At 40.9% G+C, this 26181-nt stretch overlaps 1 protein-coding gene across 1 annotated transcript in view; it reads right to left on the bottom strand.

Annotated features, from left to right (window-relative positions):
• LOC309400257 (verrucotoxin subunit beta-like) overlaps positions 1-25971 on the bottom strand; it is a gene marked incomplete at both ends in the record, with an annotated part of 32134 nt that extends 6163 nt beyond the window's left edge. The window contains one exon of the mRNA XM_081968671.1: positions 25825-25971. Coding sequence (XP_081824797.1) covers positions 25825-25971 — 147 coding nt within the window. The remainder of the gene's footprint in view (positions 1-25824) is intronic.
• Between the last annotated feature and the right edge of the window lie 210 nt (positions 25972-26181).

A 26181-nucleotide genomic window follows, 5' to 3' on the forward strand; every position in this document is an offset into this window, starting at 1 on the left:
ATTTCCCTTTCTCTTTTTTAAAGTGACTTTATTAGAGCCTTTTTTTTTTACTTTATTCCTTTTAATGCCTAAAAGACCTTTTTTCTTTTTTCGCTGAGTTTAACTTTCCCTTTTACTAAAGGCAGCGCTTTAAGGGGCGAGGGACTGGATACATTTTAACACTGCCATCTAGCGGACTTTGAAACATTGTTGCCAATTCCTACTGCTGGGACTATTTTGAGAAAAAACCATCCACCCAAGGTCGAGACCTGATAAGAGGCAAGAAATACAGCTGTTTATTGCAGGCTGTTCCTTGTGGAGCTGTAAGGTCTGGAAACTTATCTTGGAAGACTTATAAGAGAAAACTGGAGTGACTTTGGAAACTACATCAAGTGTTTATACTATTCTGCTGGGGATGTGATGATTTTTCCTTTTCCTGGTTGGTGATTGTGCTGTTTGTTACACTCTAAATCTCTCCCCCCCCCCCCCGAAGTCCTGAAGCCTGGAAGCGCTGAATAATTTCTTTTCTTTTCTTTTTCCTGGTCCCTAAATTCTTTCTTTTTTTCCTCTTCTTTTTGAAATAACAGAGACACAATTTTTTCTTTCTCTCCTCCCACTCCCTTCATCTACCCTCATCTTTCTTATACGGATTGCCTTTTCTCTTTCTTTTCTTGCCCCTCTCTTTCTTCTACCCCTTTTCCGTATCCTTTATTATATTTCCCATATTCTGTGCTCTCTATTTAAATCTTGACTTCTCCCCTTATTACTTTTATCTAACTACTGTACACCCTTTCTCTCTTTCTCCTCCTCCCTTCCTCTTTTCTTCTTCTTATCTTCTATTTCTCCTAGTCTCTATTGCAATTGGACTGAACTACAAAACGAAGAAGAAGAAGAAGAGAGAATAAATTAGCAAGATGAGTAGAAAGCCAACACCAGTGGGCTCTACAACAACAACCCCTGCCTCGTCACCGGCAGGAGGACAAAGATCAATACAATCTATGATCCAACAGGAAAAAGAGAAGACCATATATCTAGATTCAATTATGCAATCAATACAGAAACTACAAACAAGCTCCGATGAAAAATTGGATACACTTATAAAGAAAATGGGCAATATGGAAATGAAGATGGAGAACATAGAAAAAAAAACAGATGAAGCAGAGAGAAATATAAAAGATATACAACAGTGGGTCAAAAAACAAGAAGATGTTCTGCAAAAAATTGCTGAAAGAGAGAAGCAGAGAGAGAAGAGGGAAGAATAATTTGATTCCAGATTGAGTGAAGTGGAAACAGAAAGCAGTGCAATAATCGGATTGGAGATGGAGCGCTCTGAATATTTTTTGAGGTTTCAAAATATAGTAGAAGAAAAGGGTGAAAATCTGCCACAAATAATATCTGAAATTCTCATAGAAACATCAGGGATACCTGAGGAGTAGATAATGGACGGGATAGATGAGACATTTCGAGTTAATACAAGATATGCAATGAGGAACTCCCTCCCAAGGGAGGTCGATGTAAGATTTATGAAAAAAGCACTAAAACTACAAATCCTGCAAAATACAAGAGATAAAAAACTGGAATACAAAGGAAAGGAGATTGTAATTCTAAAGCAAATACCAAGAAGGGTGAGAGAGAAGAGAAGAAAATACCAATTTTTGACCACAGTTCTACTCAAAATAGGAGTTAATTATAGATGGTTGATTCCGGAAGGCCTAATGTTTTTATGGAAAGGACAGAGATACAGAATTGATACAATTGAGAAGGCAGAAGCTTTCTACACAGAACATTTGAGAGGAAAGGCAGAGAAGCCTGGAAACGAAGAGCCATCGGTGGAACTGCTAGATCTACCTGTTGGATCTGGGTAACGAGAGACAGACTGCGGACACGAAGTGACTTAATAGCTCTTTATTAGTGATAGTAGTGATCCAGCTTGTTCGGTAGTCGGAGGGTTCCCCTTTTATAGGGATTGGGTACGCCCCTCGACCAATCAGAGGGATACCTGTTTCCCGCTGTAGGAGCGGACCAGAGGGAAGACTTTCCCCGATATATGTTAATATCTAACATCCCTCCCCTCCTAGATGGGACGTTGCGGTAGGTAACATAATCCTTTAAGTAGGTGGGTGTTTGTCTTGCTCGGGAGGAACGTCGTAGTTCGGGTTGGCTTGAAGTGGTTGCAGGACTGGTTGTGGGTTGGTTCGAAGTAGTTGCAGGATCGGGTGCTTTTTCTATTTCCCGTTCTGGAGGTCTTGTGCCTTCGTTGCTCGGGCGTTCAGGAGTTTGTTCGGCTGCGTTGTCTGGGGGTTGCTCTGCTACGTGCGTGTAGTCTTGTTCTACGCTTGGCTCGCCGGCGTCGTTGTTTCCTATGATGGGGTTTTCTTGTGGCTGACTTTCCGTAGACAGGAAACTTTCGTCTTCATTTCGAAGGTTGGAGTGTGCTAGGCGACCCCGTAGTTGATCGATGTGCCTTTTCCAATTCCGCCCATCTTCTAGCTCTAGCAAATACGATCGTGGACCCGTGATGCCAATGACCTTTGCCGGCATCCACAATGTTCCCCCCGTGTAGTTGTGAGCGTATACTGAATCCCCTACCCTGAAAAATCGGATCTTACTTGTAGAGTCTGGGGGAGCCGTGGCAGAGTAATTCGGGTGGAGCCGGTCTAGGTGAGACCGTAGTCGACGACCCATGAGTAGTTCAGCGGGGCTCCTACCCGTCGATGCGCTCGGGGTAATGTGTTGAATGAGGAGGTAATGGTCAATGCGTGTTTGCCAATCACCTGGACCCATCCTGGCGAGGGCCTCTTTTGCGAATCGCACCATTCTCTCCGCCTGTCCGTTTGATGCTGGATGGAATGGCGCGATGAGGGCATGCCGGATTCCCAACCCTGCTAAAAATGTTTCAAAGTGCATGGCCGTGAATTGGGGCCCGTTATCGGATACGAGGAGATCTGGCAGGCCATGGGTGGCGAAGAGTCGCCGTAGAACCTTTACGACTGCCTCTGCCGTGGTTGAAGTCATTAGGACTACATCTAGCCATTTTGAGTATGCATCTACCACTATAAAGAAAGTCTGACCTAGGAATGGCCCTGCGAAGTCGATGTGTATTCGCGACCAGGGTGCTTTGGGTTTCTCCCATTCTGTGGCGGGCGCTTCCGGGGGTGCTGGTCTCGATTCCTGGCATGGGTCACAAGTGGCCACCCACTCCTCTATTTCTTTGTCCATGTTTGGCCACCACACGTAACTTCTTGCTAACGCCTTCATTCTAACAATCCCCGGATGACCCATATGTAAAGCATCTAGTACATTTTTACGTAAAGCATACGGAATAACAACTCGATCCCCCCACAACAAACATCCTTGTAATACTGAGAGCTCGTCCCGTTTTGACCAAAACATTTTGAATTCCGGGCCCACATTTCCCTTTGGCCACCCCCTCCAAACCCAAGTTTGCACTTGCTTTATTAAATTGTCTTTAGAGGAGAATCTTGCAACATCGTAGGAAGAAATCGGTCCTGAATCCAAACAGTCAATGAGCAATACCGGTACTTCTGGAGTGGGGTCTGGCAGAATGTCAGGTAATGGGCAACGGCTGAGTGCGTCTGCGTGTCCAAGAGTGGAGCCCGGTCGATGTATCAATTTGTATGAATACGCAGCCAGGAAAACAGTCCACCTGGTCATGCGAGGAGAAAGGGAGACCGGAGTGGGGCGGTTTCCCGCCAAAAGTCCCAACAGCGGTTTGTGATCTGTGATCAGTTCAAAATCACGTCCATAGAGGTATTCGTGGAAACGCTTTACTCCCGCGACGGCAGCCAGCGCTTCCCTGTCCATTTGGCTGTAATTCCTTTCGGCCGATGAAAGAGTCCTGGAGTAGAACGCGATGGGTGCTTCTTTTCCGTCGGGCATCCTGTGGCTGAGGACTGCTCCAACTCCGAAAGGTGATGCGTCGCAGGTCAATACCAGCGGTAGGGTCTGGCTGTATTGAACAAGCAGTGAGTCAGTGGTGAGCAGGCGCTTTACCCCGGCGAAAGCTGCAGCTTCTGATCGTCCCCATTTCCATGGTGCGTTCCTCTGGAGTAGACGGTGTAGTGGCTCAGCAACGGTCGCTTTCTGCCTCAGAAAAACGCTGTAGAAGTTAAGTAATCCGAGGAAGGCCTGCAACTCGGTCTGATTTCGTGGTGTGGGGGCGTCCTGGATCGCCTTAATTTTCTTTGAAGTGGGGTGTATTCCCTGACCATCGATTCTATAACCCAGGAATTCTACGCTAGGCACGTTAATTTGGCATTTTTCTTTTTTAAGGCGGAGACCCTTTTCTCTGATTCTGGCCAAAACAGATCTGACTCTTTTGTTTAATTGCTCCTCGTTTGCAGCTGACACCAAGATGTCGTCAAAATAGGGGACGACTCCTGGTATCCCTTGCAACAGTCGTTCCATGACGCTCTGGAACAGTCCTGGGGCAATGCTTACGCCAAATTGTAGCCGGTTGCATTTGAATGCTCCTCTATGCGTCACTATAGTTTGGGCCTCCGCTGTGGCGCTATCAACTGGCAGTTGCTGGTAAGCTTGTGCCATGTCTAACTTTGCAAATACCTTTCCTGGTCCCAACGAGTGCAATAAGTGTTGTACTACTGGCACAGGATAAGCGCTCTGTTGTAGCGCGACATTAATTGTACACTTATAGTCCGCGCAGATGCGGACTGATCCGTCTGGCTTGACTGGGGTCACGATGGGCGTTTCCCAGCGCGCGTGATCTACCGGCTCAAGGATTCCTTGCTCCACTAACTTATCTATCTCTTTGTCTATTTTAGGGCGGAGTGCAAAAGGCACTCGTCTTGGTTTAAGTCGGATTGGCGCCACTTTGGGGTCTAAATTGAATGATATTGGTTTACCCACATACTTACCAAGACCGGGGCTGAACGCGTCCTCGAATTCCTTAAAAATCTGTTCAGCGCTGCTGTTTCTTACGGCGTTGATCCCGGTGACTTCTAACCCCAGGGCTTCAAACCAATCAAGCCCCAGAAGGTTCTGCAATGGCGCGCTGGCGATGGTCACGGGCAGCTGGGCTTCGATGTCCTTGAAACGGATGTGGAATGTGCCTTGGCCCACGATGGGGACTTGGTTCCCCTGGTAGTCTCGTAGCAGGACGTCTGGGGCGTGTAGTTGGCTCTTTCTGAGGCTAGGGATAGCCTGCTTCATGGATGCCCATGAAATGATCGTCAGGGTTGATCCTGTGTCAACTTCTAGCTCGCAGGGTGAGCCCTCCAAGAGGACTGTGACTCTCAGCCTTTTTGGCCGCTTAGGGCGGACCTGATGTATTGTGGTGAGATACGTTCGCAACTCCTCTCTCTGGGTCAACTCTATCTCACCGTCAACATCCTGAAAATACTCTCGTTGAGCGTCTTGATAGAACGCTCTTTCAGCTCTTTGTGTGTATTCTCTCTGGGGATACGCTCGCTCACTTTCTTGTGAGTAATCTCTCTGGGAATACGCTCGTTCAGCTCTTTGGAAATTTTCTCTCTGGGTAAACACTTGTGGATTTCTCTCTGGGCGCCCTTTTTGGTTTCGCCAAGCCCCTGGGTTGGGCTTCTGTTGGCGGTACATGGGTGGCTGCCGTGAGGCAGGGACTCTGCTCCGGCACACTCGTGCGATGTGCCCAAGTTTGTTGCAGTGCGAACAAACAACGTTCCTGAACCTGCAAGTAGACCTGGGGTGATTCCCTCCGCAGCTTGCGCAGGGCGGCAAACGGGATCCGGGTCTCCCCCCAGGCCTCAAGTGACTGCTCTGCATTAGGTGACTGTCCTCGAACTCGGGATTCTCGTAGTCGGGGCTTGTGTCCTCATAGTGAACTCTGGTTTGTCTCGGTGCTGGCTGGTATGCGCTGGCCCCTCGTTGTATGGTCACCGCTGATTTCTCCGCTGATTCTGACGCTCTTGCTTCGTTTAACGCTGCCTGTAGGGTTAAATTCGGGTTTGCCAACATCTTCTTTTGCAACGAAATGTCTCTTACCCCACAGATGAGCCGCTCTAAGATGTGCTCTTCCAAATCTCTGTATTCGCAGTGAGCTGCTGCTTTTCGTAGGGCTGCAACATATTGATTGATTGATTCTCCCGCCTTCTGAGTCCTCATGTTGAATTCCTTGCGGCAGACATGGCGGGAAGGTTTTGGCGCGTAATGAGTTTGCAGAGTTTGTTGCAACGTCGTCCACGATACTGCCTGTATTGGAGTAGGCGCAGTGAGGTCTCTGGCCGTATTGAAGACTTCCTTCCCGCAGTAGCCGAGGAAGATGTTTTTCTTCCTCGCATCGGTGATCCCCGTGTATTCGTTTGCTTCGAGGAAACACTCGAAACGAATCATGAAAGCTTCCCATTTGTCGTTTTCTGGGTCGAAAGGAGCGGGGGGAGCATGCATCGCCATCTTCTCAGTTTGAATTTGCCGCGCTGTGGTGATCTGAGATGGCTGTCGGAATTGCTGCCGAATTCCTGGGCTGGATCAAATCCGGAGATTCTGGAGTAGCGTTCTTCGTCCTATCTGTCTCTCAATCCCATCCTCGTCGCCAATGTTGGATCTGGGTAACGAGAGACAGACTGCGGACACGAAGTGACTTAATAGCTCTTTATTAGTGATAGTAGTGATCCAGCTTGTTCGGTAGTCGGAGGGTTCCCCTTTTATAGGGATTGGGTACGCCCCTCGACCAATCAGAGGGATACCTGTTTCCCGCTGTAGGAGCGGACCAGAGGGAAGACTTTCCCCGATATATGTTAATATCTAACACTACCCATAACCGGAATTGAGAGGACAGAGGGTGCCGTAGGTGGAATTGACATTGAAGAAGGGGCTGTTGGGGGTGTAGAGATCAGAGCACAATGGGAACCAAGATCAACTAGAGCTATAAACCCTATATATAAAACATAAGGATGGAAGGAATAAAATTACTCTCAATTAATATAAATGGACTTAATTCGCCATATAAACGAAAGAAAATATTTCACAAATTAGGAAAATTAAAATTAGACATAATTTGCCTACAAGAAGTACATATCCAGCAAAGAAACAGTCATCTATTAGTACAACCAAAGCTGGGGAAAATTTTTACTTCGGTAGCGGATTGTAAACAAAGAGGCGTGACTTTTTACATTAAAGATAAAATCCCTGCGAAACAAATCTATACAGATGAAGATGGAAGAATTTTAATGGTGGAAATAATGGACAATGCTAGGAAAATACTGCTAATTGGAATTTACACACCTAATGAAAAAGAAGATGACTTTTACAAAAAAATCCACAAGAAAATTTCTGATCTAGACTATGTTGACATTTGCATGATGGGAGACTTCAATGGTATTGTAGACCAGAACTTGGACTATAAAACCCACAAAACAACAAAACAAAATAGAAAAACACTCCCAAAGTCCTTCTTCAGGATGATGGATGAAATAAATCTAAAAGACGTTTGGAGAGAAAGGAACCCCATTAAAAAACAATACATCTTTTATTCAAATAGACACTCATCGCTCTCTAGAATTGACATGATTTGGGCTTCAACGGGCATATCCAGCAGCGCACTAGACGTGGAGATTGAGTCAAACACCTGGGCAGATCACAATCCAATGGCAATAGGTTGGAGACAACAAAGAAGAAGATCTAGATGGACACTAGATAACAGGATATTGAAAGAGAAAGAATTTGTAAAGAAAATGGAAAAAGAATTGACTTTCTTCTTTAAAGAAAACAAGAAAGAAGACACGTCCTTACAGAATCTCTGGGATACAATGAAGGCCTTTTCTAGAGGTTTGATAATGGACTATGCAAGAAAGAGAAATTTAAAGAAAAGACAAGTGTCTAAGGACCTAGAAAAAGACTACAGCACATTGGAAAAAGAACTACAGAAATTTCCACAAAAGAAAGAGATTAAAATAAAGATGGACACAATAAAACACAAACTGGACCTACTGGAAAAGGAGGACCTGGCTCAAAAAATTAGAGGCGCTAAACAGAACTATTTTGAAAATGCAAATAAACCAGGCAGATGGCTGGCATATAAACTGAGAAAAGAAAGAGAGGTCAAGAAAATATTACAACTAAGAGACGAACAAGGACAATTGCATTATGGAAATATAGAAAAAAAGAAAATTATACAAGATTACTATGCCAAGTTGTGTGAACAAGAGAACATAAAAGAGGAAGAAGTGAAACAATATTTACAAAATGCCAAACTCCCCCAAATACCAAATGATACTAGAACTATACTTGAAGATAAAATAACAATGATGGAACTAACCGAGGCCCTTAAAAGACAAAATAATGGGAAGGCCCCGGGACCGGATGGCCTCCCTGTGGAATTCTATAGAACACTAGAAAAATCTTTGGCCATTCCCCTACTAGAAGTTATGAATGAAGTAATGACTGAAAGCAAAATACCTAATTCATGGTTGGAGGCATGTATTACATTGCTACCCAAAGAGGAGGCAGACCATACGCAAATTAAGAATTATAGACCTATCTCCTTGTTGAATTCAGACTATAAGCTATTTGCTTCCATACTGGCGGAGAGACTGAAAAAATACTTAAATGGGTTCATCCACTCGGACCAAAATGGTTTTTTACCTAAGAGGCAAATTAGAGACAACATAAGGACAATTCTGGATACCTTGGAATATTATCAGGTCCACTCTGGGAAGCAAATGGCCTTGATGTTCCTGGATGCGCAGAAAGCCTTCGATAATGTGAACTGGATGTTTATGATACAACAAATGGAACAGATGAACTTTGGTAAGAACTTTATTCAAGCTATACAAACGATTTACCACAAGCAAACAGCCAAGATAATGATAAATGGAGAACTGACGGATCCAATCGAAATTAAAAGAGGTACGAGACAAGCCTGTCCACTATCACCATTGCTTTTTGTTTTAACATTAGAAGTACTAAACAGAAAGATTAGAGAAGAGGAAGAAATAAAGGGAATGACTATCAAAAAGGAAGAATATAAGCTGCAAGCATTTGCAGATGATCTAGTCTTCATTCTTGAGGAGCCATTTCAATCTGCACCTAAACTGATAGGAGAAATTGAGGCGTATGGAGAAGTTGCAGGTTTAAAAATAAACAAAGATAAAACAAAGATCTTGACAAAAAATATACCCCGAAAACAAAAAGAAGAATTGGCGGAAAATTTGGAAATGCAAATCACAAATAAAGTTAAATATTTGGGGATTCACCTAACAGCCAAATGTAGCACCCTCAAAGAAGATAACTATCTTAAATTGAAGCAACAAATTGCAACAGACTTGGCGAAATGGGAGAACCTTCAATTATCAATGATTGGTAGAATCGCAACAATTAAAATGAATATCTTACCTAGAATGTTATATTTGTTCCAGACTATTCCAATTAAGTTGAGGAAAGGCTATTTTGAAGAATTAAATAAAATGGTGTTGAAATTCATATGGCAAGGGAAAAAAGCAAGAATAAAACGTAAACTGTTACAAGATGCCAAATCAAGGGGATGGTGGGGCCTACCTGATTGGGAGTTATACTACCAGGCAGCTAGTTTGATGTGGATTAAGGAATGGATAATGTTAAGAAATGATAGGCTTTTGAATCTAGAGGGTCATGACCTGCTGTTGGGGTGGCATGCATACTTATGGTATAAAGGAACTAAAAAGCATGGTTATTTCAGAGACCATTTTATAAGAGAGGCTCTGTTATCAAATTGGGAGAAGATTAAGAGGTTGCACTACTTGAAAATTCCAGTTTGGATATCAGCTATTGAAGCCTTTTCATATCCAATAGTATTTAAAAGGGAAGACACAGTTAGATATGCTGAATTATTGAATACAGAGGGTGAACTTAAATCTATACAAGAATTGAAACAAGAAGGTATTGAAGTCAATTGGTATTCATATGTGCAAATACATTCTAGATACAATGAAGATCGAAAAAATGAGGGCTTTTATGACAAAATGACTGAATTAGATAAAATCTTAACAGGTAATGATGAAAAAGTAATTTAAAAATTTTATGATTATTTATTAGAGGTGAAATTATATGAAGAACAAGTGAAAGGAACTATGTTAGCTTGGGGAAAAAACTTTGGACATGGGATTGATTTAGAAAAATGGCAAAAACTGTGGACTCAAAATTATAAAATGACAATGTCAACTGCATATAAAGAAAATTTGTATAAGATGTTTTATAGGTGGCACTTATCCCCATCGAGAATAGCAAGAATGTCGAAGAATAAGTCTGAAAAATGCTGGAAATGTCAACATACGCCGGGCACATTCTACCACATGTGGTGGACCTGTCCTGAAGCTAAAAGATACTGGACTAAAATACACATGTGGTTGGAGAAAATGATACATAAACATATAGACTTGAAACCAGAACTTTTTCTATTGGGAATAATACCAGAAATATACAATAAAGACTTGAAATATTTGATTATAAATGTGTTAACAGCTGCTAGAATTGTATTTGCTAAACACTGGAAAAATGAGAAAGTACCAACAGAGGAAGAAATTGTTCGGAAAATGGACTGTGCTGAAATGAGTGAACTTACATTTGAAATTAGAGAACTAGAGGATGAGCAATTCTATAAGGTTTGGGATTTGTTTTATCAATGGTTGGGAAAAAAAACTTGGAAATGAATATATTTTTCCCTTTATCTTATCTTAAATGTAATAATAATAGAAAGCTATATTTAATGTTGAAAAATTTTTTATTAGCCTTTCTTTTTTCTCTTTTTATATGTGTTAAGCTTTAATTATGAAACAGACTATCTACTTATACGATATAAGAATAATAAGGTATTTAACATATAAGAGTGAGTTGATTTAAATTGCTAGGTATGACTGTAGTTGGTAACTATCTTACAATATAAAATGGAATAATGATGATGTAATGAATAATGGATATAAATATAGACTGAAATATTTAACGACTACATGGATTTATTTATTTATTTTATTTATATTTGGTGCTTCTAGACCGCCCCCTCTCCCAGAAGGGATTGACAAATAATAATGGAAAATTAAATTTGGAGTTGAGGATGATTGGAAATTCTATGGCTAATGGAAAGTAGAAATGTCTTATATGAAGTAATGAGTTTTTTTCTTTCTTCTTGACTTAATCCTTATTCTTATTTTTGAGAGAATGGTGATATAATTTTATAAAGACTTATTGTTACCTAGTATATAATTATGGAGGTAAAGAAACAAGGGTTGTCACAAAAGAAAGAATACTAATGGTAATTTGAACACACAATGCTCAATGAAATACTTAACTATGTTTAATGGATAATTAGTGACCGTATCCTTAATTGTAAAAACCACCGCACAAAAACTTCTAACCAAACGACATGCTTGATGAAATTGTGTTTTTTTTTACTTTCCTGCTCTTGTGTTGTATGTGTTGTTTTCTCTTTTTTAAAGAAAATAAATAAATATTTACACAAAAAAAAACCATCCTTTTTTATAGTGTGGTGACCAAAACCGGATGCAGTACTCTAGGTGTGGCCTTACTAAGGCTTTATAGAGTGGTGTTAGTACCTCACTTGATCTTGATTGTGTCCCTCTATTAATGTCACTTAGGATTGCGTTGGCTTTTTTGGCTGCCGCTGCACACGGCTGGCTCCTATTTAGCTGGTTGTCCACTAAGACTCCAAGATCCCTCTGACAGTCACTGCTATGAAGCCTGGTTTCACCCAGTCTCTGTGTGTCCTTTGGGTTTTTCTTGCCTAAGCTCAGGACTTTGCTTTTCTCTACACTGAATTTCATTTTGTTAGTTAGGGCCCAGGGTTCAAGTCTGTCGAGATCCATCTGGATCTTGAGCCTGTCTTCTAGGGTGTTGGCTATTCCTGCCAGCTTAGTATCATTGCAAACTTGGTACGTTCTCAGGAGCTGCCACAAAGAAGAGGGAGTCAAGCTATTCGGCAAAACACCCGAGGGTAGGACAAGAAGCAATGGGTGGAAAATAATCAAGGAGAAAAGAAACCTAGAACTAAGACATTTCCTTACAGTTAGAAGAATTAATCAGTGGAACAACTTGCCTCCAGAAGTTGTAAATGCTCCACACTAGTGGTGGGTTCCTACCGGTTCACACCGGATCGCACGATCCTGTTTGTGACCGAACCCGGAAGTAACCGGACCCGGAAGTAACTTCTGGGAACCGGCACCGGCACCTGTCGCTCGATAACCCTTGCCGTCCCAACGCAGGTCGCTCACTCGCTCCCCTGCCCGTCCGCACTAAATTGGCTAGCCCAGCCCGCCGCTCACTGATTGGCTGGAGTCCAGCCAATCAGTGTGAGGGCTGGAGGCGACCCATTTAAAAGCGGGTCCTCCATTTCAAAACTCCCTTCCCTTTGCCTTCCAGGAGCTTGCTGCTTCCCTCAGGTAAACAACTAAGCGTGAGGGGGGCGGCGGGAGGCTAGCTTCGCCGAGGAAAGGCATCCGGGCCTTTCCTCGCTGAATCGCCGGGCTTGTGTAGGCCGCCCAGCCGGCGGGAGGCTAGCTTTGCTGAGGAAAGGCCAAGCACCGGGCTGGCGTGGGCAGCAAGCCTCTGCGAGGCTAGGCTGAAAGCCCCCCGCCCCCCCTCTCCAGCCCTAACAGTCTTACCTGTCCTGCTGCCTCTCTGCCTGTCTGCTGCCTGTTGCATCCATCCATCGCATCGGAGAGCTGCTGATTCTACCTGCTGGTAAGTAACCTGGTTTTTTTTCTTTTATTTTTTAATGTATTTTAAAATAATATTTTATTTATTGTACATAGAATTTTTAAAAATAATTTTACTTAAAAGTATTGAGTATAGAATATTTTCAAATGGTTTACTTCAATTTATTGTGTGTGGATTCTTTTTTAAAATTGTCTTTTTAAGACTATTTTTAAAAAGATTCTCTCCAAAATAAATTAAAATAAACCATTTAAAAATATTCTATACTCAATACTTTAAAATGTATTGTGCATAGAATTGTTTTAAATTGTTTTATTGTAATTTATTGTGTATGGAATATTTTTAATGGTTTCATTTTAAATTATTGTGTGTGGAATAGTTTGAAATGGTTATACTATAAATTATTGCTGGTGGAATATTTAACAATGGTTTTTAAGGATTTTTTTTATTTATAGAATATCTTTTTTGAATTATTGTTTGGGAATTTTTATTTTTTAATTGTTTATGAAATATATTTCCTACAAGAAATGTTATTCCTTTTTACAAATGTTTTCTTTGTGATCAATATGTTGCTTAAAAGTGTTCAGACCAGGTTTATGTATCTCAAAGTGGCTGCTTTTCTATGGGCAGGCCAGGTTGGTGCAAGGCAGCTTTGCCAGATTTAGTGTGTTTCACCCTGGTTGTTTAGGTAATTGTGAGGTGGTTGCTGGTTCTGTGAGCTTCCTGGCACTGTCCTTTATAATTTCCCACAATGCCTTGATGGTTTTTATTCCAGTGGCTTTGTCTTTCCTGTCCTTAGGGTTAGGGAAAAAATAACTGGTTTCATTTGCAGTCTTGGGGGGGGGGGGATTCTTATTTTTTGGTGTTTTCCTGGCACTGTCATAATTTGTGTGGGTGTGGGTGTGTAATGTCCTGCAGTTATCTACTCATTAATAATGATCTAGTAATATTTCCTTATACATTTTTGGGACCTTTCCTTACATAATTGGTGTTTTCTTTCATACTTTTGGATTTCTAATTTCTGTTTCCATTAGTTAGCAATTGCTAAAACAAATCCCACGTGAAAAAGTATTCAAAGCCTTCTTGATTTTAATTGGCAATTTATTTATTCCTGCCCATTGTAATATTTATTCATTTTCATATCTCTGTTTTTCCACTGTTGTGCAAACACAATTCCAGCAGCTGCTAACATGTGTAAAATTAGATATATATTGTACTCCTTTTCAAATAGCCAACAAAATATTTCTGGTTTTAATTCCATATCTTGCTTTACCATTGCTTCTAACCACTAACTCTTGAATAGCTACTTGGACCGACCTAAGTACTGAACCTAATTCATATATTCCTGTTTTTTTGAACTGAGAACTAAATTTCAGAAAAGGAAATCTGTATTGCTCTGTGAATCTACCTATGACATTCATTCTTGATCTAACTTCTTGGATGAAAGACTATATCTTTCCTGTTTGTTGGGGGACACCCTTCCTGAAAAGACTGTACATTGTTGGGTGAAAACAGAGGTCCCTTCTGTTACCTGTAGTGTAGTCCTCAGCTTACAACCACAATTGAGTCCAATATTGTTTTAGTTCTTCTGCAGTTAGTATTATTTAACAGGATGAAGAGGCAACAGAGTATGACCGCTAGGACAGTCATCTTTCCTATGTAAGTAGCTCTTTTATTGCTTTGTGTGCTTGTTTCATCCTTAATATAGTAGTAGTAGTAGTGCAAGCAATTAAAGTCTTTCTTTCTTTCTTTTTTTTTTTAAACAAAGTTTTATTGGTTTTTTAATATTTTTCAAAGGGAAAAGGTATGGGAAAGGTTACAAATTTTGGCAGCCGCGAAATGCGATAGGTGCACCCCCCCTCCAAACTCATAGTGTACATTTGCATAAAATTCAAATATTACATAATAGCATATAGTCAGTGTGGTAACTTCAATTGGTAATTTCGGTCATTTTATATCACATGGATTTTTCTTACTTATTTGTGTGATCTGAGCTTTCTTGATGTCGCCCCATCTCCCCCCGTTGGCAGTGCTCCGGCCCCTCCCATGTCTTGTATATCTACTGAAGTGTCTTCTGGTTTTTCTAGGAGTAATTAATTTTTTTCCATAAAGGCCTGCGCCTCTATGGGTGTATTGATTCTAACTCTTGTCTCCTCCCAGAATATTAACATACCTTCAGGCAGTAACCATCGAAACCACACCCCCTTCTGGTATAGTTTATTCGCCAATTGCGAATAAAATTTTCTTTTCTCCCTCACTTTCTTGGGGATCTGTTTCAGAATGGTTATCTCCTTATCTTTCTATGTCAGGGCTTGTCCCCTTTGTGTATTCAGGATTTCATCTCTTGTGCTTTTCCTAAGAAATTTAATGTGTACCTCCCTGGGGACATTGTGTGTTCTAGCGTACGCTGAGTTCACTCTATAGGCCAGGTCTATCTCCCACCCCATCTGCTGTTTTTCCTTCTGAATATGCTCAGCCAAAATAGTTGTCATGATGTCCCTTATGTTTCCATCACATTTTGAAATCTAAGATAAAAAGACATTCTCTCAAACTCTATTTTCATTTGTTGGGTGTCAAGTTCTTTGTTTCCCTTCTGCACGCCCTCTATCCCCCCCCTTCATCTCAGCCGCCCCACCCTCCAAAAGATCCAATCTCTGTGAGTTCTTATTAATTTTTTCCTGGTTCTCTCTAATTTCGGCTTTCATCTCCTTCAGTTGTTTCTTTATCTCCTCTTGTCCCTGTAAAAGTTGCTGTAACATTTGGTGAAACTCCGAGTCCGTAGATTTAGGTTGTTTAAAAGCTGTTAATATTGATTGTGTGCTAGGACTTGAGGTTGCAGATGTCGGGGCAGAGGCAGCAAAGCCTGACTTTTCAGGAGGTGGTCTTTTAGATGCCATTGTTAATAATAAAGAGTCCAGTCAATATAGAGAAAGATCAGTCAGAGTAGTAGAACAGCTAAGAGAGTCCAGGAGGCAAAGAGTCCAGGCACAGGGGAATTTTCTGATCACCTTGGCAGAAGAGCAAACGTTTTTCACTCCAGGGGGTTCAGAAGCAAACAATCCACAAGAGAATTATCCAGGTAGCACGGAGACAAAGACCGGAAGCCTGAAACTAAAAGGTGGAGTCAAGTTTCACATTTCATGAAGACAACGGAAGTGTGCCATCTTGCCCTGCCAACTTCGGATATTGAGACAACAAATAAAGTTTTCAAAGTTCAAAGTTCCCAAAGCTTCCAGATCTCATTGTCTTGAAACTTAAAAGTTTAAAGCTGAAAATCCATTTAGCAGGGGTGTGACATCTTTGGTTTGGCTCTCCCCCTCCTCCTTCCCTTGGGGCTGAGAGCACACTTATTTCCAGCCGCTTGTCCGAGGGGGGGGGGGAAATCCCCCTCCCCTCCAGCCACAACTCCCCAGATCAAGCCAAAAGCTCAAGTTTGCACAGCTGACAAATTTTAGTGTTGGTGATAGGAATGAAGGAAGTCTACACCTCACCGCTCCGCCGCCGCATCCTTCAGCTTTCTTTTTTCACTCTGTACAGCCTCCCAGTGAAGACGCCGGAGCGCCTCCCCTTCGTGCTCCTCGGTGCCTGGAGCAAAGCAGGAGCCCCCCGACGGCTGCCGCCGATCCACGGGTCCTCCCGCAGCGCCGCTCCTCCAGCAGAACGCCTCTACGGGGCGTCCTGTGCCCCCCAAGAGGTGGGGAGCCCACCGGGGATGCGCGGGGCGAGCAGTCTCTGCCCGTCGCTGTCAGCCGCCAGAACCGGAAGTCTAAAGTCTTGCTTTCTGTGTTTGTCCTTTGTGCAGGTTTTTTGAGCAAAGTAAATCGATAAGGTGGTGTGCAGAAGACCGGCAAGCCAGGGATCCTTCCTCTGTAAGTAGCTGTCTTTATTGCTGAGTGTGGTGTGGTCTGTGCTGTGTTCATCCTTGAGATAGTGAAGTGCAAGCAATTAAAGTCTTGCTTTCTGTGTCTCTCCTTTGTACAGGTTGTTGGAGCATGAGGTGGTGGTGCAGAAGACGCAAAAAAGGAGAGTAATTTTCCTTTTCTATTATTTTGTGTGCTGGTTTCATCCCAATGCAGTGCATGCAATCAAAGAGTTCATTTCTGTGTCTCTTCTTTGTGCAGCCCATTCATTGGAGTCCGTGATACTGAAGACTGCCAAGAACAGTCATCTTCCTTCTGTAAGTTGCTCTTTTATTGTTTTTGTACTTATTTTAATCTGATTGTAGTTCATCCATTGGGGCAAAGAATTCAGTGACATCGTCTTGGCCACTACCACCCAGTCACATGCTGGCAAACCACTCCCATCCGGTCACATGGTTGGCAAGCCACTCCCACCTGGTCACAAGGCCGGCAAGTCACTCCCACAAAGGGCGTCACACCCACAGAGTAGGTTCCAAAAAAATTTGAAACCCACCACTGCTCTACACTGGAGGTTTTTAAGAAGAGGTTGGGCAGCCATTTGTCTGAACTGGTACAGGGTTTCCTGCCAAAGCAGGGGGCTGGACTAGAAGACCTCCAAGGTCCCCCTCAGCTCTGAAATACTAAATCATTTGCCAAAGCCACCATATTGATTTGATTGAGTGATTTGGTGATATCCACATGTCTGGTTTCCCTTTGAAAACAAACTGCTAGTGACATACAGGCCTTGTTTTCTATTCTATTCTATTCTATTCCATTCCATTCCACGCTCCAGATGATACAAGAGACATTGATGAAAAACCAAGAAGTGACGGCTACAAATCATGAAGAGACAAGGAGGAATCATGAAGAAATGAAAAATGAAATGGGAGAATTGAAAGGAAATATTAAAACCGTGGATGACAAAATTGAAAAGATACAGAATGCTTAGCAATCAACGAACAGAAAATCCAGAACATCGAAACAAAAATAGAACAAACAGATCAGAAGATGGAGAAAATGGAGCTGGAATATAGACAAGTGAATAAAGAACTAGAGTTATCAATAATTCGACTTGAAAATGAAAGAGCTGCATTCTATTTAAGATTCCAAAACATACTGGAAGAGAAGGAGGAAGACCTGAAAGGAAAAATGAATGGGATCTTCACTGAAATCCTACAGAGAATAGAACAAGAGTTGAGAGGGGATATTGATGAAGCTTACCGTGTACATACTAATTATGCCAGAAGACATAGGCTCCCGAGAGAAATGCATGTAAGATTTGCCAAAAAAACAACCCGAGATGAAGTATACAAAAAAAAAAAAAAAAAAAAAAAAACAGAGAAGGGACGATTACATACCAGGGGAAAGAGTTGATCACGCTTAAACAGATTCCACGGAGAATTCGTGAATGATGTAAACAATACCAATTTTTAACAAATCAGTTAAATAAAAACAGAATAATGTACAGATGGTTGGTACCAGAAGGGGTACTGGTGTCTTGGCAAGGAAAAAGGGATAAGATAGAGAATATGGAAGAAGCGCAGGAATTCTATGAGAAGTACTGCACAGGGGAAAAAGAACAAGGAAGTAAAGAGGACCTAGAAAGTAGAAGTCAAGAGGAAGAAACATCAGAAGACAAGGAAAGAAACAGGAAAGAAGAACAGAGGCAAGAAAGAGAGAGAGCAGAAAGGAAAGGCGCGAGAGGGAAAAGTCAGATACAAACTAGAAGCAACAAAAAATACCCCATTTAAAGATGGACCAGGAAATAACAATTATCTCAACAAACTTGAATGGACTGAATGCACCAAAAAAAAAAGAGTGCAGATGTTTAACAAACTTAAGAAACTGAAGGTAGATATAATCTGCATACAGGAAGTGCATATTAAAAGGGAACATAAGAATTTACTGGAAAACAAAAAACTAGGGAAATTATACACAGCACTAGCAGAAAAAAAAAGAGGGATAGCAACCTATATAAAGGAAAAAATAAATTCCAAAGAAGTCTACTCTGATGAAGAAGGCAGGATACTAATGATTGAATTAGAGACAACAGAAAAACCGATATTATTAATAGTCATATATGCACCAAATCAGAAACAAGAGGACTTCTATAGGAAATTACATAACAAAATAAACGAATTAGAATATGAAAATATTTGCTTAATTGGGGATTATAATGCAATAGTGGATAAAAAAATGGACTATGAAAGCAAAAAGAAAAATAAAATAAAAAAAATACGCTACCCAAATCCTTTTTTGAGATGGCAATGGAATATAAATTACATGATATTTGGAGAGAAAGGCACAAAACAAGAAAACAATATACCTTTTATTCGAACCCGCATCAGTCCCTATCAAGAATTGACATGGCTTGGATTTCATCTGGTCTATGCAATCAAGTAGACGAAATTGAAATAGAAGCAAATGAGTGGGCATATCATAATCCAATAAAATTAAGATGGAAAGGTCAAAGAAGAAGAAAAAGATGGATAATGAATTCAAATATTATAAATGAAATAGAATACACTCAAATGCTGGAGAAAGAATTAAAACCATTTTTTAGAATAAATAAAAAAGAAGAAACCTCAATTCAAAATCTCTGGGACACTATGAAAGCATACACAAGAGGCCTTACGATTGCCTACATGGCAAGGAAAACTAGAAAACAAAAAGAGCAACAAGAATGTATGCAAAAGGAATTTATGGAAGCCGAAGATGAACTCCAGAAAGACCCAAAGAATAAAATTAAAAAAGAAAAAAGAGAGATAATTAAACATAAGATCAACTTAATAAATCAAAAGGAATTAGGGCAGAAAATTAAAGCGGCCAGACAAAATTACTTTGAACAAGCCAACAAACCTGGATGATGGCTGGCACACTGACTGAACAATGAAAGAGAGAAAAGGATGATATATCAATTAAAAGATGATGAGGAAAGAATTCAATACAAAGCAGAAGAAAAGAAGAATATTATTCATAAATACTTCACAAAACTATACGCACAAGATGTGATTGCCATACCATGTGCATGAATCACACAAGTGGCAAGAAAATAGGGGCAGTCAGGCATAACACAGGTTATGTAGACAGTAAACACAAGGTCAATCAAAATGGACTCAAATGTCTATACACCAATGCACTGAGTATGAGGAATAAACAGGGCGAATTAGAAATTCAAGTAAAAGAGGGCAGATACGATATTATTACCATTACAGAAACTTGGTGGGATGAAACCGACAAATGGAACATACAGCTAGAAGGATTTAAATTATTTAAAAGAAATAGACCAAATAAAAGAGGAGGTGGAGTTGCACTATATATAAGAAATAACTCCGTCTCTACAGAAATGGAGCCCAACAATGATGAGAACAATCTTGAATGCATTTGGGTCAATATTAAAGGTTGTGGGGGAAATGACATTGCCATAGGTCTATACTACAGGCCACCCAACCAAGCAGAGGAAGTAGATGAACTTTTTGCTAGTCAGCTAACTAAGGTATGTAGGAAGCACACCACAATAGCAATGGGAGATTTTAACTACCCTGACATCAACTGGGAAACAAACTCTGCACTAAGTGGAAGATCCAACAGGTTCCTAACAAATCTAGCAGACAACTTAGTTTTCCAAAAAGTAGAGAAGGGAACAAGGGAATCAGCCATATTGGACTTAATTCTCACTAAGAGAGAGGAAATGATAGAAGGTGTTGAAGCCATAGGAACCCTGGGGGCAAGTGACCATACAATATTGGAATTCAACATTACCCAAACACAAGTAGTAGAACAAAGTCAAACTAGAGTCTTGGATTTTAAAAAAGCTAATTTCAATAAACTTAGAGAGAGCTTGGGAAAAATTCCATGGATGAGAATCCTCAAGGGGAAAACAACTCAAGAAGGTTGGGAAATTTTGAAAAATGAGATTACAAAAGCCCAGTCTAGCACAATACCAATGAAGAAGAAAAATAACAGCTCCCGAAAGAAACCAGCATGGCTGCATAAAGAACTATCTGAGAAACTGAAAGACAAAAAAGGTAAGTATAAAAAGTGGAAGGAGGGGGACATAACTAAGACAGAATATCAGCAAATAGCCCGAGCATGTAAAGATGAAGTGAGGAAAGCTAAGGCTCACAATGAAGAAAGGCTTGCCACAAAAGTAAAAATTAACAAAAAAAGCTTCTTCCAACATGTTAAAAACAAGAAAAAAGTTAAGGAAACAATTGGTCCATTGCTAGGAAAAAGTGGCAAGAAGGTGACAAGCAACAGGGAGAAAGCAGAACTATTTAACTCATGTTTTGCATCTGTCTTTACACAAAGGGATAAAACAGTCCAACCAATCAAAAGCAGTACCACAAAAACCAGATTAGGAACACAAATTGAAACAGGGAAGAAAATGGTAACTGAGCACCTGTCTACCCTAGACGAGTTCAAATCACCAGGACAGGATGGATTACACCCCAGAGTTCTGAAGGAACTAGCAGACGAGATCTCAGAACCACTGAATTATATCTTTCAGAGATCCTGGAGCACCGGGGAACTACCAGAGGACTGGAAAAGAGCTGATGTGGCTCCCATCTTCAAAAAAGGGAAAAAATAGATCCAGGAAACTACAGACCTATCAGCCTGACCTCAATACCAGGAAAGATTCTGGAAAAAATAATCAAGCAACGAATTTGCGAACACCTAGAAGCAAACAAAGTAATAGCCAAAAGCCAACATGGATTTGTCAAAAACAGATCATGCCAGACTAATCTTATTGCATTCTTTGATAATGTGACAAAATTAGTGGACCAGAGGAATGCCGTTGATATAGTTTACTTGGACTTCAGTAAGGCTTTTGATAAGGTAGACCATAACCTACTACTAGATAAAGTAGAAAAAAGTGGGTTAGACAGCATCACCACCAGATGGATTCGTAACTGGCTGACCAACCGCACTCAACGTGTAGTCCTCAATGGAACTGCATCTACATGGAGGGAAGTATGCAGTGGAGTACTCCAAGGCTCTGTTTTAGGCCCAGTACTCTTCAACATCTTCATCAATGATTTGGATGAGGGAATAAATGGGGAACTCATCAAATTTGCAGATGACACCAAGCTGGCAGGAATAGCCAACACTCCAGAAGATAGGCTTAAGATACAGAAGGATCTTGACAAACTTGAACATTGGGCACTAATAAAATGAAATTCAATGGTGAAAAGAGTAAGGTTCTACATTTAGGCAACAAAAATGGAATGCACAGGTACAGTATAGGTGGTACCTTGCTCAACAGTAGTAATTGTGAAAGGGATCATGGAGTCCTAGTGGACAACCATTTAAATATGAGCCAGCAGTGTGCAGCAGCTGCCAAAAAAGCCAACACAGTCCTAGGCTGCATCAACAGAGGGATAGAATCAAGATCACGTGAAATGTTAATACCACTTTATAATGCCTTGGTAAGGCCACACTTGGAATACTGCATTCAGTTTTGGTCACCATGATGTAGAAAAGATGTGGAGACTCTAGAAAGAGTGCAGAGAAGAGCAACAAAGATGATTAGGGGACTGGAGACTAAAACATATGAAGAACGGTTGCAGGAACTGGGTATGTTTAGCTCAAGAGAAAGAAGGACTAGGGGAGACATGATAGCATTGTTCCAATATCTCAGAGGTTGCCACAAAGAAGAGGGAGTCAAACTATTCTCCAAAGCACCTGAGGGTAGAACAAGAAGCAATGGGTGGAAACTAATCAAGGAGAGAAGCAACTTAGAACTGAGGAGAAACTTCCTGACAGTTAGAACAATTAATCAGTGGAACAGCTTGCCTCCAGAAGTTGTGAATGCCCCAACACTGGAAGTCTTTAAGAAGATGTTGGATAGCTATTTGTCTGAAACGGTATAGGGTTTCCTGTCTAGGCAGGGGGTTGGACTAGAAGACCTCCAAGGTCCTTTCCAACTCTACTATTGTATTATTGTATTATAAGATAGTATGGAGGAAAACAAAATAAAGCATTATTTAAACACAGAAAGATAACACCAATCTCAAAAGAGCAAAAGGAGGCGATAAACAGGCCAATAACGTTAGCCGAAGTGGAACTAGTCTTAAAAAACTAGAAAAATAATAAAACCCCAGGACCAGATGGAATACCGGTGGAGCTATACAAATATAATAAAATAATATTGGAAGAGTTAGGAGTGGAAATGTTTAATGAAGTTTTGGGAAAGGACAAGATACCTGAATCATGGACAGAAGCAATAATATCGCTGATCCCAAAAGAAGAAACCAGCCTACAAGAAATTCAAAACTACAGGCCAATTTCATTACTAAACTCCGATGATAAAATATTTGCAGCAATTATGGCAGGAAGAATTGAACAGGTTTTAAATGAACGAATACACCCAGACCAAAACAGATTTTTACCTCACAGACACATTAGAAATAATACGAGAATCATCCTAGATATAATAGAGTATTACGAGGCGCATCCAGAAAAACAAATGGTATTGGTTTTCCTTGATGCACAAAAAGCATTTGACAACGTAATCTGGAAATTTATAATAACACTATTGGATGAGATGAAATTCGGAGAAAAAATTATAAAAATAATAGAAGGATTTTATAACAATCAGACAGCCAAAGTTCTGATGAATGGAGAATTAACAGAGAAGATTGAAATAAAAAAGGAGTCAGACAGGCATGCCCCCTCTCTCCTTTGCTGTTTATATTGCTTTTGGAAATTTTATTAAATGAAATTCGGAAGGACCAGGGAATAAAAGATTTAAGACTCAAAAATGAAGAATACAAGGCCCAGGCCTATGCTGAAGACTTAGTATTTGTTCTAGAATCCAGCCTGAAATTAATTCAAAAATTAGAAGAATATGGCGAAGTGGCAGGATTAAAGGTCAATAAAAACAAAACAAAAATGATAACCAAGAACATGACTAAAAAGCAAGAAGAGGAACTGGAAGTAACAACCAGAATGCAAATAACTAAGAAAGTGAAATACTTGGGGATCTGGGTGTCGGCAAAATGTTCCACAATTAAAGATGATAACTATAATAAATTAGTGATACAAATAAAGAAAGAGTTAGAAAATTGGAAAAGTATTCAACTATCACTCATGGGTCGTATAGCGACAATTAAAATGAATATTTTACCAAGAATCTTATTCCTGTTGCAAGCCGCACAAATTAATCCGGGCAAAAAATTCTTTCAAGAATTAAACAAAATAACTGCTAGGTTCATTTGGCAGGGATGGAAAGCGAGGATTAAACTAAAGTTAATGCAAGACAGCAAGGAGAGGGGAGGTTTGGCATTACCAAATTGGGATCTATACGCATCAGCAGTATCAATAACATGGGTGAAGGATTGGATAGAGCTAAAGAATAAAATAATTTTGACTCTGGAAGGCCATGATTTGCAAGCAGGCTGGCATACATTCCTATGGGATGATAAAAATAAAACGCACAAATAATTTCAAAATCATTTAATTAGAAGAGCGTTATTGCAAAAATGGCTCAAAAAAACAAACAAACCACTATGTGAAAATTCCGAATTGGCTATCACCGACAGAAAGGACGACTCATCCAAATTTTATAGATTTGAACAAAATGCTAAGATATAGAGACTTAATTGATAGACAGGGAAACTTAAAAACAATTGAAGAATTGGCAGAACATGAAAGTTGACTGGCTAACTTACCTTCAAATCAAAACTAAATACAATAAATATACCAAATTATATGACATCGAAACAGAACCACACGAATTGGATAAAATTATTCAAAGCTCAGATAGAAAAATGATAGGGAGAATATATAAATTTCTTCTGAAGTATAAAATGGAAGAGGAAATTGTGAAAGAACAAATGATAAAATGGGCGCAGAACTTTGGATATAATATTGAATTAGACAAATGAGAAAAATTGTGGGAAACAAACTTAAAAATGACACTATCAATTGCATACAAGGAAAACCAGTACAAAATGTTTTATAGATGGCACCTGGCACCAACGAGTCCCTTTCGGGAGAGGGGCGGTCTATAAGCGCTAATAAATTGAAATTGAAATTGAAGGTTAGCTAAAATATCAACAAATACCTCCCCAAAATGTTGGAAATGCGAATCGATACACGGAACGTATTACCATTTATGGTGGACCTGTGAGGAGGCTAAAAGTTTTTGGAAAAAGATCAAAAATTGGCTGGAGGCAATAACGGGGGTTAAAATAGAATGGAAACCGGAAATCTTCTTATTAGGAATAATGTCTGTGAAATACAAAAAAGAAATCTAATACTACATATAACTACGGCGGCAAGGATTGCCTTTGTCCAGAAATGGAAAAACAAACTAACTCCAAGCGAAGATGAAATAATAAGAAAGGTTATGGATTGTGCTGAAATGGACAAACTAACTAAAGAAATTCAGGGAAAAGAAGAATCAGAATTCTAGCAGATATGGGATAAATGGTATAGGTGGATGGAGGAAAGAAACAAGAATCAATGAAGGAATGTAACAAAACTCAAAAATAATAGTTATGAGTAAAATAAGAAAGTAAAGAATGGTGAAACTCAAATGAAATACAATTGAATGGGAAATAATACAAGATTGAGAAGGAAGACACACATGGACACGGCTGCCCACTTCCTCCTCCCCCCTCCTGGAAGGAGCCCCTCAACCTTGGGGGTTCAGCCAAGCCCCTCCTCCCCTGCAGACCTTCTGGGTAGGAGGAACAAGAGGAAAGTGGTTTGTCTCTGGCCCCTCCCATTCTCTCTCCCTACCCCTCCCCTCCCCCAGCCCAGAGAGCAAAGTCTGATCCTCTGGAAGGAGCAGAGTTGGAATCTCACTGGCAAAATTCCTGGGGAGTCGGGAGGGGGGATTAAGAGTCATAATGGTGGGGGGGCTTTGGATGAAGTGTCCCCTCCTTCCCTCCCTCCCATTCCAGCTCTCCCCTTGTTAGCTACCTGGACAGAATTCAGCAGCCTTCCGAAAAGGAGCAACCCCTCTCCCCAAATTTCCTTGAATATTTTCCCCTCCCCAAGAACACAGGTGCTTCTGTGTCACATCTATGGCTAAATCCCCCGTTTTCCTGTCCTGTGGAAACCGCCCAACATTGAGGGATTCTGGTGTCCTATCCACCCCGGAGCCTTTCCGATAGAGAAGGAACTGCTTGCTCTTGTGTAAAAGCAGCTACCAAACCAGTTCAAGACCCACCTGCTTTCCACCAGGTACCCAGGAACAGCCCTGCCCTCACCCCACTCTGCTCCGTTGGCCCAGCAAATGCCAACTTGGGGGTCACAGCGCTTCTGAGGGGATCCTCACCTGCTCGGAGGAATCAGGAATCCGTGGTGGCAGGTGGATCTCCTCCTCTCCGTGGCTGCTCCTCTGCTCAATCTCTCCATCCTTTGAACTGCTGACGAGTTTATGATGGGAACAGAGGTCAGAGATTGTAAAACCCTTGCAAGCCATCAACAAATGTGACTGCAAGATTGTATCTCACAGCAGCCAAAAAGCTAACACGATCACCAGTTGCATAAACAGAGGCATAGAATCAAAATCACTGGAAGTGTTAGTGCCCGTTTAAAAAGCCTTAGTAAGGCCACACCTGAAATGCCACATCGAGATTTGGTCACCTTGTTTCAAAAAGGATGCTGAGACTTTGGAACAAGTGCAGAGAAG

This window comes from Natrix helvetica, assembly GCF_964273705.1.
Source record: "Natrix helvetica genome assembly, chromosome: W".
Lineage (NCBI taxonomy): Eukaryota > Metazoa > Chordata > Lepidosauria > Squamata > Natricidae > Natrix > Natrix helvetica.